The following is a 14,009-nucleotide window of genomic DNA, read 5'->3' on the forward strand; positions in this document are numbered from 1 at the left end:
AACCTCGCTTGCAGCTGCCCCATGAAGAACGCGCTTTTCCAAAGAAGGTACCACTTCCGCGCCTTTCCATTGCTTTGTCACCATCACTGCCTGGTTCACCTGCACTTTTTGCGATATCGCTGCAGAATCCGACACGTGTTTTGCTAGATCTCGTTTGCATGTAGTCAACAATAGAATGTAAAGCTGCGGGGCTCTGAGTTGGCAGTATGAACATTGCTGATCATTTTAGCGCGTGTTTCCAGACGCGTCGTCGCGTCGAACACGCATTGGCCCCACACAATCACTACACAATCACCACACTGGTAAGTTGTGATCACTAGAAGCTTCGCCTCAATGCTCTCCATGGAATTGGATACGTGCCATTGAGCTACCGTTGATTACAGTGTCTCCAAATCGACATTTGACCATGGATCTTGAATCCACACAAGCATCTCCACGCCGGTCCTCGCGAAAGCGAGAACGTACTGCAGAGAACTTAGAATCGCATGTAGCTAAGAGTCAGACATACAAGGGACCGTATGTGGTCATACCTGCAAAAAAGCGCCGAGTTGTCGAGCGTCAGGATACGGACTCAACAAGCGCTCAAGGCAAGTAATTCTACAGACATCTACTTGCAAAACTGACGTGGCGTGTTTAGGAGGATTCACCACAGTATCACAAAGGCCGACCGGCACATCCACATTGACTCATGAAGATCCCGTGCCGCCAGATTGCTGTGCCGTATGCCGCCGACATGGAGGCAATTACGCATGGGACTGCGTGTATGAAGACTCATCTGGTAGGTGTACGAAATGCATAGCGCAGAAGTACAAGTGCAGACCGGCGACAGTTGAAGAAATCGCCAAACTTGATGCACGATGTTCGCAATGCAAGCAGAGGGGTCTCACCACCTGTTGGTACGAGAGCGGAAACGCTTTTTGCCAGCCCTGTATCAAACGGGGCAAACAATGCGGCGCGCCCGCCAAACGAACCGCCAACGCCAGAGACCGTCCTTCTTTGGGAGAACCCGGATATCAATCTAACACTTTGTCAGATCAACAAGTCTCTGACGGTGACGAACTTGTTGGATCAGCGAACCAGAGACTACCGATCACACCCGTTCATTCCTCGAGTGAAGGGGAAACCAAACAGGCATCGACCATAATAGAACGGTCGGCATTGAGGGAAGGTCGGAAGTCCCGGAATCTTGGCCCCGGTCGTAAAAGCACAACAGATACCCACCTTGCTCGTACGGTGGCAAAAGATGATGGCAATGGTATAACGGTTGATCGTGGTACCTCACTGCCGAATGATTCACTCTTGCGTGGCTCTGGAGGGACGTCTGGTAAAAGGAGGAATCCGGCTCTGCATCCAATGGTTCAAGAGCCAACTCCAGATGACTCTGCTGCGGAAGAACTGGTCTCTCTCTCTGCAGATCTCGACATGAATGATGATGATTCAGCTGATCAACGGTTGATCATGGAGAGCAACAACGCTGCAGCATCATCGCCTGATCCGACAACCGAACCCGAGGCAGAAAACGGTAACATCGTGCATGCGGTGAGCCCGGGCCCTAGTCGCTCAGACAATGAGAGTGTCGGCTTGCGCCGCCGTCGCATTCCGCTGGAAGATGCATACTCATCCCGTCCTCGCCGGAATCACAGTAGGCCATCATACGTGGAGTACGCGCTGAGTGACGCTTCGAATCAAGAAGATGTGAATGGCAGCGACGACGACGATAAAGATGAAGACGAAGACGAAGATGACGTGTGGGATCCTCCCGCTGTAGAGGACGAGAGTGAGGTTGATGAAGACGAAGACGAAGGCGAAGACGAAGAGCTCGGTGCGGCTGTAGACAGCTCATCAGAGGAGACTGAGGACTATGAGGCTATGGAGATTGTAGACGACGATCCGGAACTTGTGACTGCTTCAAGACGAAATCCTCAGCCCAACAAGCTGACACCCGGTAAAGGCATCGATCTCAGCCTTCCCCCTTTGGATAACATACTGGATATCACCGCGGATATGGCTTCTAAAGCCATAGAGCTTGGCATAGGTGACGTGCTACAGGCCTTGAAAGGGCGGCCGATCAACGTCGCAACTATGTGCTCTGGCACAGAGTCTCCGCTTCTCTTCCTGCAGATGTTGGCAGAAGCCCTCGACGACATGGGCGAGCCATCTCTGCACGTCAAACATCAGTTTAGCGCGGAAATTGATGCGGTCAAACAGGCGTATATCGAACGTAACTTCCACCCACCTATTCTTTTCAGAGATGTCCGACAATTAGGTGACGAGTCTGCTACTACAGCGACTACAGCTTATGGATCAGAAGAACACATTCCAGGTGATATCGACATTCTCATTGCTGGATTTGTGTGTAAGGATTTGTCTGCTCTCAATAGCAAGAAGAAGACAGTAGATGACCAGGGCGAAACCGGCGACACCTGGAGAGCAATATACCACTACGCCAAACATTTTCAGCCGAGTATTGTCTTACTGGAGAATGTCAAGAGCGACAAGAAAATGTGGGATGACGTAGTCTCCAGATGGTCGAAAATCGGCTACGAGGCTGGCTGGGTGTATCGCGATACTAAAAATCACTACCTACCGCAAACTCGCGAAAGGATGTACATGGTCGCGATCAACCGTAAATTGCACGGAAAGAATGTCAGCATCGCTGTCACCCAATGGCAGTCTACAATGGAGAAACTCCAGCGTCAATGTAGCAGTCCATACGAGGCCTTCCTCGCCAACCTACCTGTCAGTGTGATCGATCATTCTACACTATCATCCGAACCCGATTGGAGCCTGTGTAAATTGAGATACGATCAAATTCGGTCCGAACAACGACTAGGAACTCGACGTCCGATCACACACTGGAACGAGAGTGGCACCTTGCAGTAAGTGACGGAGGCTAAGTTTCGAAATATAGTCTCCAGACTGACGTCCTGCAGCCCACCCGACTACGCCAACCGCAAATGGTACGACTCACAGTCGTCGAGGGTGTACGATGCCATAGACGTTGCTCACCTCCAGGCTGCCCAGCAGGAGGGTCACGATTCCATGTATAAAATGAAGATTTGGGACGTGAGCCAGAACGTTGACCGCTTCAAGACAAGCAAGGGTCTGACGCCCTGTATTACACCAGGCGGTTGCGATTTCGCTAGTAATCTTCAAGATGCATTGAATGGCAGCCAGACTCTTGTTCTGCAGGGTATGCCGCTTGACAAGCTTCACTTTGCCGGTGAGACTCAGAGAGAGCGTCAAGATCTTGCTGGTAATGCGATGTCCACCACGGTTATTGGAGCCTCCTTGATTTCGGCAATCATCCATGGGTACAAAGCATTCCGAACGTCCCCTTCCCGGAACGCCCTGTCTCCTGGATCGCAAACGAAGCCTCAAATGCAAAATCGTCTTGTTCAATCTGGGGAAATGGTTGAGCATAAATATTGCCACATAGATCCTGAGGAGATTGACATTGCACAGTTTCTTGACGAGGCTAGATACTCCTCCCGCCTGTGTGCCTGCGAGGGTACCCAACAAGTATCCGAAGCAGACATCAAACTCTGCTCGGGATGCGGGCACACTGCTTGCGCCATCTGCGCGTCGAATCCAAGACACCAGTATGTTGACAGTATTCCGCGGCATGTTCGAACGCGAAATCCGGATGGATTCGTGCGATCTTGGAAACCGCGCCTGCCTTCACGCTTAGAGCTTCAGAAATTCCCTGATCTGAACGAACGCCTCTCTCAGCTGCAACAAGAAGGAAACGAGAATGAAGCTTACGTCAAGAGGATAGTCGAAGTAGACATGAACTCGCAAAACTTCAGCCTGAGCGAGTTTGTTCGATGTGACAACGCTTGGAAGGTCGTGTACATTGGGAATGGTGCAAAAATGGTGCTATCTGTCAAAGACAAGGTCCAATGGCTGCTCTTTGTGGACTGCATGCCTGAAGAACCTGGCAATTCCGAGTTGCGCAAAGCACTCGAGGCTCCAATTGCTCGCGCCATTGTTCATGGCACATTCTTGGACGCAGAGTGGGAAATGTTTGTACCGTCTAATCAGAAGCATGCTATGCAGCTGCATGGATCTGCAGAACGATCGAAGTCCTGGAGAAATCTGCTCGGCCTTCCAGACCACCAAGCCGAGACTATACCCGCACGGATTCACATCGAAGGTGATAACGAGGAGATTAATATTATTGCAGGCGACTACATGCATCTGCCTCATTGCGGAACTGCTGAAGCAAGCTTGTACAAGAGGCTCACTGAGCCTGTGCTCTATCTGTTCCTTGATCCAGATCCCATCGGCGAGGTAAGAGATGATGGTTTCGTAATCAGTGTCGATTGTAGCAGGAAGCAATGGGGCGAATCGCGCATGATTGTAGCGCGACTGGATCCGGCGTGGCGACCATGTCACATGCAAACCGTCAACGTTGTACGCACCGGCTCCTGGATGACCATATCTACCAAATTAGCAGCATCGCCGCTGAACCCTACAGCAAGTGTGTTAATGCCCGGAAGTCGTCTCGCCGGTCTTGGAGACTCATGCACAGACGCGCTATCCGTACTCGATGCATGGGTCCCGGAAGAGCTGCGGATCGAAAAGTTTACGGACTTCTCTTGGGCTCTTGAGCAGCTCAAAACGGCCCCTTCATTGGAAGTTTGGCAAGCAATCGACGCTGGTATACAAAGCAATTGCGCATGTGCACCAGCTTACCCCAACCTCATGTGGAGCGTGGACAATGCAGGAAAGGCCACACCACACGAAGATCGGAAAGCTGCGGCTACGTTTGAGCGTGGTATCAAAACTCGGTGCCCCATCTTCCATGTGCAGCCAGTGATCAGCAAGAAGAAGACACGCATTGAAGTTGGTGTCAACGTAGTCTCGCTGTCACATCGTGCAAAGGGACGACTGAATCGTTCCACGAACAATGCCAAATCAGTCAACAACAGTTGGAGGCTTATCAGTGACCACACGGATGCGGGTCCTGTACGACTCCCCAAGTTTCATTTGCGTAGTAACGCGACTGATGCCCTGTTCCGTGGACCACTGAGCCTCGAGTACGAGCTGCGTGGGGCACAACCTCGATCTTTGACCTGGATGCGCGCTCAAGAGATCGGTGTTCCACTCACGATTACCGAAGTCGAAGAAGCTGTGCATCTCGGTCTCGGCTGGAGGGCGGAAGCTCGTGCTCAAACCACGATCGATGTCCGGGGTGGTGTCCTTGCAGACCTGCCATCCTTCGGTAAAACGGTCACGACTATTGCATTGATACAGAGCGAGTTTGAAGAAATGTCGCCCGAAGCGATAGTAGATCAGAATCGATCTGCATCGGAGCACTTGCCAGGACTTATTGACACTGCTGCAACGCTTACTGTGTGTCCGCCACATATCGCTCTGCAATGGCAGACAGAGCTACAGCTTTTTCTAGGCGAGGAGCAGTATGAGAAGTTCAATGTCTACGTGATCAAGGAGTTCGCAGATCTCAAGCGACTCACTGTCGACAATCTACAGCAAAGTCGAGTGATCGTTGTATCCTGGACTGTCTTAGCTGGCGACGACTACATTTCTGAGTTGGCATGGGTAACAGCTATGCCCGAGCCTATCAACTCGAGTTGCTGTGCGTTCGACGCCTGGACGGACGGCGTGAGCAAAGACCTACCAGCTCAAGTCCTAAACCTCCAGACAATGGACTTATCTGACTTCAAGCATGCAACCCAAACGCTTCTCGAGCAACGCTTGCGGCAGCCGGAGTTCCAGGCGACGTTGCCAGTGAAGTTACAACACGGCAGCAACTACCAGTCGTACGAGTCCATGCAAGCTGCTGGTCAGGCAAAGGGCAGTAAATCTAAGCCTTTTCAGAAGCGGAAATCGTCGGGCTTGAACAGCAGTATCGTACCTCTGTTGCATCTGTTTCAGTTCAACCGTATCGTGGTGGACGAGTACCACTATCTCAATGATTATAAGAAGATCAAGAACATGCTTACAGCAGTCAGCGTCAAGAAAATCAGCGCGCACAAACGGTGGATTCTTTCTGGAACCCCTGCTCTGGCAAACTTCACCGACATCGACAACATCGCGTCTTTCCTTGGCGTCCGTTTGGGTAGATTCGCAGTGGGTGCTGGCAAACGGACTGCTTTGGAAGACTTTTTGGTTGAAGATCAGACTGCCGTCGAGCGATTCTTGTCCAAGACCGAGGCCATGTCACATCAATGGCACCAAGCTCGACACGTGAGAGCCCAGGAATTCTTGGACTTGTTTGTTCGACAGAATGAGGCTTCGCTGGAGCACATTCCTTGTCACGAGGAACTACGAGCTCTTGAACTGGATGTCGCACACCACGCAGTATACCTTGAACTTTCGAAGCATCTTATTTCCCAGCGCATGCAAGTGAAGAAGCTCAAGAATAAAGCTGAGTCCGACAGGACAAGTAGGCTGAACGCCAGCCTGAACCATTCCAAGACTGCGGAAGATGCCCTGCTGAAGGTGGCCTTGATTGATGACACCCGTGAGGGAGACATGGGTCTGCATAGCCTGGTAGCGAGACGAACAAGTCAACGTCGCGACATTGAGAAAGGCATCTCTGGGTTGATGCGCGCTTTTGAATGGCACAGGCGCACTGGCTTCAAAGACCTCAAGCCCACAGATCCTAAGAAGGCAGAGAAAGAGGAGAACACGATTCCGAAACTATACGCTAGTTTCAAGAAAGATATCAAGAAGAGCGTTTGGCTCGGTGATGGCGATGCGACGATGATTGCAAGACGTCTGCTGGGCGCGGCTGAAGATAATCCTCTCGCTGGAGGGCTGACAGAGCTGAAAGGAATGTCACAAGAGAAGCGCATCAAGGAAGCCAAGACGATCTTGTCGCGCTTGCGAGAGTCATGTACAGAGCTTGCCTCACAGAGAAGGTCAGAGCGATTCATCGAATCGGTTCAACAGCTTTTGCAGGCACTGTACGATAGTGCACAAGGCCTCATGTCCTGCGATGCCGAGCACTGTCAAAAGACGGCCACGATCTCAGAACTGTATTTGGCCTCGCAATGCGGTCATATCACCTGTAAGCCCTGCATCATGGCCCGCGGAGACGACGAGAACTGCGTCGTGCCTGAGTGTAGTTGTATGGTTCAGGCCGTCAATTTCATCAAAGCCACGGATCTCGGTACGACGACGACGGCAGTGGCTGGGCACAGCTTTGGACGGAAGATGCACTCGATTGTGGAACTGATCAAAGGTTTCCCGGACGACGACCAAGCCCTCGTCTTTGCTCCTAACGACGAGATGATTGCGATGCTGGGTGAAGCCCTTGATCACTACGACATCCTGTTTTACACCCCAAGCGGCTGTAAGTCTCGGCAGGCAGCCAAAATCATCGAGGATTTCAAGAGCAGCGCGATTGAGGCCGCAGAAGATCGCCCCAAGGTTTTGCTGCTGAATTTGGCCAGCGAAACCGCCGCAGGAGTGTAAGTACACTGTCCCTGTTCGTAGCATCCCCGTACTGACCAATCACAGCAACCTTACAAATGCGAATCACATCATCTTCGTCTCACCATTGCTGGTCGAGAGTCAGTACAAGTACGACTCGGCAATGACACAAGCGATCGCCCGTAGCCGGCGTTACGGCCAGGAAAAGCAGGTGCATATCTACCACTTCGCCGCATTACGTACCATCGACGTCGATATCCTCGAGCATCGATCGAAGCGCACCAGCGGCATCACAGAGGCGAATTTGACTATTCGAATGCCGGTGAACCCTCTGGCAACGCGAGAGAAGACGAAGCTGGTCAGGAACAAGCAGGGCGCTATGGCGCTGGTGCCCGTCTCGTGGCTTGCAGACGAGGACGTGCGAGAGAGACTGGGTGTTGAAGAGGAGCCGGAGCAGTTCACATCACTGATCAACTTCTCGGACACCTTTGAGGACGGCGAGGAATGAATATTGTGGGAGCCTCGGATTCTATTGTCTTGCATAGCGCGGAGCTGACTAGCATTAAGTGGCGATTGTTTGCATAGCCGGGTCATGGATGACGATACACTTCGCTGCATTCTCCCGCCTCAATCCTGTAGAATAGCTTTATACCCGACACGCGACGTCATGTTCTCACCGTGCGTAATCCCAACACACACACATACCACTCATGTGAACACCTGCATCCCCCCTATGCACCCCGCCCTTGTCACGATAACCACGCCCTCCAACCGCATCATCCCCCCCCACAACAACAGCGCACCACATCTCACCCCACAGCCCAGCCCGCATTCCCTCCACGTATCCAACACCCCAACGCCCCAGCTCCACATCCCCCAGCCCAACCCAGCGATCCCAGCAAATCCCGGCACTACCCTCTCGCCCACCCCGGCCCCCCGCCTCACACACCCAGCGCTTCCCGTTTCACGTCGCGCCACGCTCCGGCGCAGACCAGGGCCAGCGAAGCGTGCGGCCCGGCGCCGTGGGGCTGGGTGCGTGCGGCGGCGCGGGCAAGTGGGACGCAGCGAGGGGGCGGTGCTGGGGCGCGATGTGCTGGCGGACGGGGTGCAGCTGAGCTGCAGGCCGGGGGAGTGATGTGTTATCGCGGGGCGAATCAAGTGGGCGCGCTGGGATGGTTGGGCCGGTTCGAGGGCGGCCGGGCTGGATGGCGTTAGGGCGAGGCAGAAGAAGGCAAGAGGCAGGAGGTAAAAGCAAACATAGACGCAAGAGCAGAGGCAGAGGCAGAGGCGCGTTGGGCTGAGAGAGAGGGACAGCGAGACGGGGGGACGTGTGGAGGGCAGTGATTGGATTGCGTCTGTCTGTAGTCGAAACAGGGCTGGCTGGCTGGCAGCGACCCGCGTGTCTTTCCAGACCGATACCGTGTCCGCGCCCAAAAGCAAAACGCTACGTGATCATCGTGTCCTACATGCCATCGTCAAAATTCGTCAGATCCGTCGTTGCCGTCGTCATGTGACTCAAATCCCCGTTTTTGTAGACGGGCTGGAGAGAGACCAGGCCGCCGCGCGCGAAGGGTATTAACATCCAGCTCGTAACCGAAGAAGAAAACCTCCCGGCGCGAGCCGGGAGCAGGTATAGAACGAAACCAAGCGGTGGGAAAGAATATGCCTTGGAAAGAAACAACGAGACAGAGAAAACCAAAATGCAAGTTAGATCGCCATGTAGATCGCCAGACAGATCGTGGTCCCGCAGCAGTGCCCACCCTGCAGTCTGCGTCCCAACAGATGAAGTCCAGCTCCCGTCCATGCATCGAGTCCGTGTGCGTGAGCGTTCCAGTCTAGCAAGCGATAACAATGTGACCGGCACAAACACAAGGAACGCAGCAAACAAACAGAATCGCACCGGGGGAATCGTACCAAGTGTGCAGAAAGGAAAGCGCCAGACCAAACTTTTGTAGCAGACCGTTCCACCTTTTGAGGCAGTGATGCCTGCCGGAAACTTTTGGTGCAGACCCGAACACTCCGCAAGGGAAAAAGAAAGGGAAGACAAGCAAACGCTACGACATGTTCCACCAGACCTGTTTGCAGGAGAAAGCGAATTGAACCCTTTCCCGTCACTTGAGAAGCGCCAAAGGCTCTTCAGTAACGGTATTCGGGCTCTCTTCGCTCTCCCCTGCGCGCCGTCCGGTGGAGAAGTCGTCGCGGTTCGTCCTGTTCGCCCCTTGTGTCTCGCCTCCTGCGGCTGCTGTGCGAGCTCCGTTCTGTCATCTCTTCGGCGTCCCGTCGTGCCTGACTAGGAATCATGAGAGCCCTTTTGTCGCCGCGAACGCTGTTGCTTCTCTCGCTTCGACGGGTGCTTTCGCCGCGATAAGCGGTCTCGCCGCGATTGTTGCCGCTGATGACTAATTCGTTCATCCCATTTTCAATTGGCACAAGCTGTAGAGTGCGCCCCTCCATGTCCCCGTTCAGGCTTAGAGTGACAGGGGCGTTGTTGTCGATTCGAAGGCGAATCTCGCCGTTATTGTCACTACCCCTGCTGCGGGAAGACTCGGCCTCAGACGGTCCTCCAGACGCCCGTGACCTTATCTTGGCGATCTCATAGCTCTGATCTGCCAGTGTCTCGCGTTCACCACGCCTTGCATTGATGTACTCCTCAGCATCTGCCTGTCTGATTTCCACAGGACGTTGGGTTCTTCGGCGAGAGTCAGCGTCGGTATCGCGACGACGGCGAGGAATACGGGCGACGGGCCCGGCTTCTTCGTCGTCGTCGCGGTAATCCCGCTCGTAATCATGGCCAACGACGACGTCGTCGTAGACTCTCGAAGACCGCTTGGACCGTGCAGGCTCGTTGTACTCCTGTCGTGCACGATGTTCTTTGAACGTTCTGTCGTAGGCGTGCAAAGACTCGCGACGAGACGACTTTGGTCCCTCGACGATGGTACGGGCATATGGGGTTTCATAGGTTGACTTGGCCTTGATAGAAGGGACCAGTGGTGGTCTACTCATCGAGGTACGGCGTGCAGGACGAGAGTCGTAGCCGCGGTCATTGACCCGAGGGCTACGTGGCTCAGGGATGATGATGGTCTGCGGACGTCTGATCTCAGGAGGAGGAGGAGCAGGAGTCGTCTTTGCATGGCGAAGACTTGGACGTGAGGGTGCACCTTTTTGGGGTCTCTGGTATTGATACTCAGGCTCTTCGTCAGACTCGGTCTCAGACTCGGAGCCAGACTCAAGATCGTCCTGTTCTTGGTCGCGGTAGTCGATGCGCTGCTGCGGACGTTGGGCTGGCCGAGAGGGCGGAGGATTGACATGGTATCTAGCCGACGGCAGGTTTCGATCGGAACGTCCCACTTGCACGACCGGGGATTGAGCAGGATAGCCATAGCCAGGTGGCTGGCCAAGTCCCTGCGTATGGAGATGCGGTGGTTCGCGCGAGGGCTGCATCTGCTTCGCCTGGTAGAAAGCAGCGGGTGGCGGGCCTGGATACTGAGGCATGTGCGGGGGGTTCAATTGCTGCGGAGGGTACGGCATGTTGCCCCATGCTGATCTCGAGAGCGGCGGGCCATGCTCGTATGGCGAGCCTGGGTGAGGCTGAGGCATGGAAGGTGGTGACCAGTTGTAGTTGGGGTCTCCGTGGTAGCTGGTGGGCCGTGCCGGGCGGTTGTTCATCGACAGGCGGCGAGAGATGGAAGGCTGAATGACAGGCCCACCCTGCGGTGAGGGGTATACGGGCGGACGGCCCTCCCTTGGCGAAGAGGCCTGGTACGGGGCTGAGGTGGCCGGGTCTGAGACCTGCGAGCGCGTGTCGTAGACGTGCGCGTGGGAGACGTCCGGGGCCGAGTCGGCGGGCTGGGACGTGTGCATCATGGACTGGCGGCGCGACGTGCGCGGACGGGAGTCGACGGCGTCCGGGCCGCACTTGGTGCAGCCCGGCTTGGTGCACTCGTCGACATTGCGGCTGTCTCTGCGCCTGGGCGCGGCGGGCGGCGGCGGCGGGGCGGTGGTCCGGCGATCAGTGGTCGGGCGACGCGAGCTGTGCGACTCCCGGCGCGACAGCGGGTGCCGCGGGGCGCCCTGCGAACCCTGGGCGCTCTGGGTGCTCGGCTGGCGGGCGTGCGGCGGGCGGGCAGGCTTCTGGGTGGGCGTGGGCGTGGGCGACGGCGCCGCGACGGGCGGGCTTCGCTGGGACGAGGCAGCACTTGCGGCCGAATCAGCGCTACTCATGCCGGCGACGGACAGGCTCGAATACCCAGAGTCGCTCTTGACGTCGGAGGTGCTGGGCCGGGCGGGCAACTTGTCGGTGCCCAGGTCGTCCGGGTTGGAGCGCTTGGTGCGCACGTTGGCCTTGCCGGGCGACGGCTCGGGGGTGAAGGGCTCAATGGCGGGGTGGCCGGTGCCGTCGTCGGAGAAGTAGTCCTCGACGGTGGCCTGGTGCGGCTTCGAGCTGGCCATGCCGGGCGGGGGCTCAGCGCGCTGGGAGCGTCGCAGCATCGGCGGGCGGGCGGCTATATGGGGGCGGGCGGCGGCGACGGCGAGGGCGACAGTTAGGCGGCGGGCAGCGGGCGCGGCGTGCGCATGTCTGCACCGAGTCTGCTTGCTACGGGCTCATGTAGGCGGCGGACGAGGAGGAGCGGGGAGCGAGGGAGCGCGGGTGAGGACGAGGACGACGCCGCCGGGGGTGTCTGGGCGACTTGAGGGCTGCAGGCATATGCAGGCGCACTCGGGCATCGCTGCTGCGACGCATCCCCGCCAGCAAAATTTCAAAACGGCCCAGCCGCCCTGTCGTGCTAGGGCCCCAGTCGGCCGTAGCCTCTCATGCACGCTGCGTCTAATCGTCGTTGGGCGCGCACCGCAGCCTGCTGCTGCCCACCGCCGCACGCCCGCCCGCGGCCTCGACGCAGCCCCGTCACAAGACGCACCGCTGCCTCTCGCTGCCTCTGTCGCTGCCCGCCGTCGTGCGCCGACGTGACGCAGCGCAGCCGGCAGCGACGTCGAGCGCCGCGCCTGGTGTCACCAGCGCTGCCAGCGCTCCGCATTCCTCGCGCCCTCGTCCACGGAGATTTCGCTTGTCTGCGCGGTGATGCAACGGGCGCACGGCCGGCCCTGCGCGCCGCCGCCGCTCCCTCACCAGGCGAGCCCTTGTAACGATCACCGTCTTCCATGTGCGTAATAATAGCTCGCCTGCCCTACCAGGCGCGCCCGTCGCCGCCATTGGGCCTCCGCTGAGGCCTCCGCTGATGTGCGAACGTCTCAGACTCGCCTGCAGCAGCGACCCATCTGGTCAGGGAGTGCCGCGAGTGACGAGCAGAAGCCGGGATTGCCCGCTCAGCGCATGCACGCTGCTGCCCACTCCTGCTCCTTGTGGCCGTCCTCACCGCTCTGTGGAGGCTCGCAATCCACGGCACTCCATCGCCAGCACACAAGAGGTCTGGTAGCGCGCACTAGCTGCGGCAGCTACGCCCCTTTGCCGCTAGCCCCGCGGATCCGTGCCCTTCCAGCTCCAGCGCCCGTGTATCTTTCCATTAGCTTGCACTGCGTCTGCATCTTCAACAATTCTCCCCACGTTCCACACAGCGAACGATGGCAGGACCACGCGTTCCTAGCTCCCTCTGCTGCTCCTCTCGCTGCTCTTCACCCTGCTATGACCTCAGCTGCATAATTCTGTGCCGGCCGTGCTCCTCCAGCCGGAGCTAGCCACGTCAGTTCGCGTCGGCCATGCAGGAACAACACAGCACTCTCCATTTCGCAACACTTCATTAATGTCGCAGCGACACGGAAGATGCGTCCTTTGCCACACGGGTCCGTTCCATCATCCAGCGTCGAGGCTGACGAGTGCCCGTATCGTCGCCGCGAATCATGGCCTTCGAGGGATTGCCACCACTAGCGCACAACGTCCGCCTGTCGACCAACGACATGGAGACAGCTGTACCCGGTGTAACCATCTCGCCTCGTTCCGAGAGTTCCCCTCATCACGCGCGCTGACGAACTTCTGCATTTGATACTACCCCGCTACCGCTAATGATTCCGGTGAAGAAACGCATAGCATCGAGTGGTGTTCATGCCTTCTGAAGACCTTATCGAAGCATTTCAACACTCTGCCGTCACTCATCAGCTTCCATCAATGCGCATCCTGCGTCGTGGCACCTCCAATGACCGTTATCGTGTTCAACGCACTCAACCCTCTTGCCGAGCTTGTTCCACGTTCCTTGGACGTGGTGACTGCCATCGAGGAAGCACGACATGCACATATCATGTTTCATCTTGATTGAGACACCTGCATTCTTGCATGAGACACACCATGCAACCTACGATTTAGGACATACTGGCCTTGTTTCGATCCGTTGATCGAGCTGCCGTCGAAGGAGCCTGTGGCTCAGCCTGGCCTTACAAGACCGTGCACTCATGGCCAGTAGCCCCCCACCCTCTTCTCCACCAACCGTGGCGTTCGAGCTCTGTACAACCATGGCTTCAGGCTTCACACCTTCCGCCAAACAGGGTTGACTTCTCGGTCAAACGACGCAACACATTCTGCTCCTCCACTGTGCTGCACGACATAAAGAACCGACTACCAGGTCAGAAGGAATGTGCGCACGTCCAAAGATGGACAT

The 14,009-nt window shown here is 56.3% G+C and overlaps 2 protein-coding genes across 2 annotated transcripts; one reads left to right on the forward strand and one right to left on the reverse strand.

Moving 5' to 3' along the window:
- The first annotated feature begins 229 nt into the window (after positions 1 to 229).
- C7974DRAFT_382135 (uncharacterized protein) lies at positions 230 to 8,198 on the forward strand. The gene is made up of 4 exons (XM_046140649.1): positions 230 to 587; positions 638 to 2,879; positions 2,934 to 7,442; positions 7,492 to 8,198. The coding sequence occupies exons 1-4, from the start codon at positions 407 to 409 to the stop codon at positions 7,910 to 7,912; spliced, it is 7,353 nt and encodes a 2,450-aa protein (XP_046002499.1). The 5' UTR covers positions 230 to 406; the 3' UTR covers positions 7,913 to 8,198.
- Positions 8,199 to 9,540: 1,342 nt separating this feature from the next.
- On the reverse strand, positions 9,541 to 12,613 carry C7974DRAFT_370955 (uncharacterized protein; the record flags this gene model as incomplete). The annotated part of the gene is made up of 2 exons (XM_046139988.1): positions 9,541 to 11,998; positions 12,321 to 12,613. 2 exons carry the CDS (start codon positions 12,611 to 12,613, stop codon positions 9,541 to 9,543), a joined length of 2,751 nt encoding a protein of 916 aa, XP_046002500.1.
- Between the last annotated feature and the right edge of the window lie 1,396 nt (positions 12,614 to 14,009).

This window comes from Boeremia exigua (assembly GCF_020726555.1).
Source record: "Boeremia exigua strain MPI-SDFR-AT-0100 chromosome Unknown C7974scaffold_1, whole genome shotgun sequence".
NCBI classification, from domain to species: Eukaryota; Fungi; Ascomycota; class Dothideomycetes; order Pleosporales; family Didymellaceae; genus Boeremia; species Boeremia exigua.

Excerpts from the sequence above, each read along its gene's own strand:
- C7974DRAFT_382135 (XM_046140649.1), top strand. The coding sequence starts at position 407 with ATGGATCTTGAATCCACACAAGCATCTCCACGCCGGTCCTCGCGAAAG. Across the intron at positions 588-637 it reads GGACTCAACAAGCGCTCAAG|GAGGATTCACCACAGTATCA; the intron begins GCAAGTAATTCT and ends TGGCGTGTTTAG. Across the intron at positions 7,443-7,491 it reads AGCGAAACCGCCGCAGGAGT|CAACCTTACAAATGCGAATC; the intron begins GTAAGTACACTG and ends GACCAATCACAG.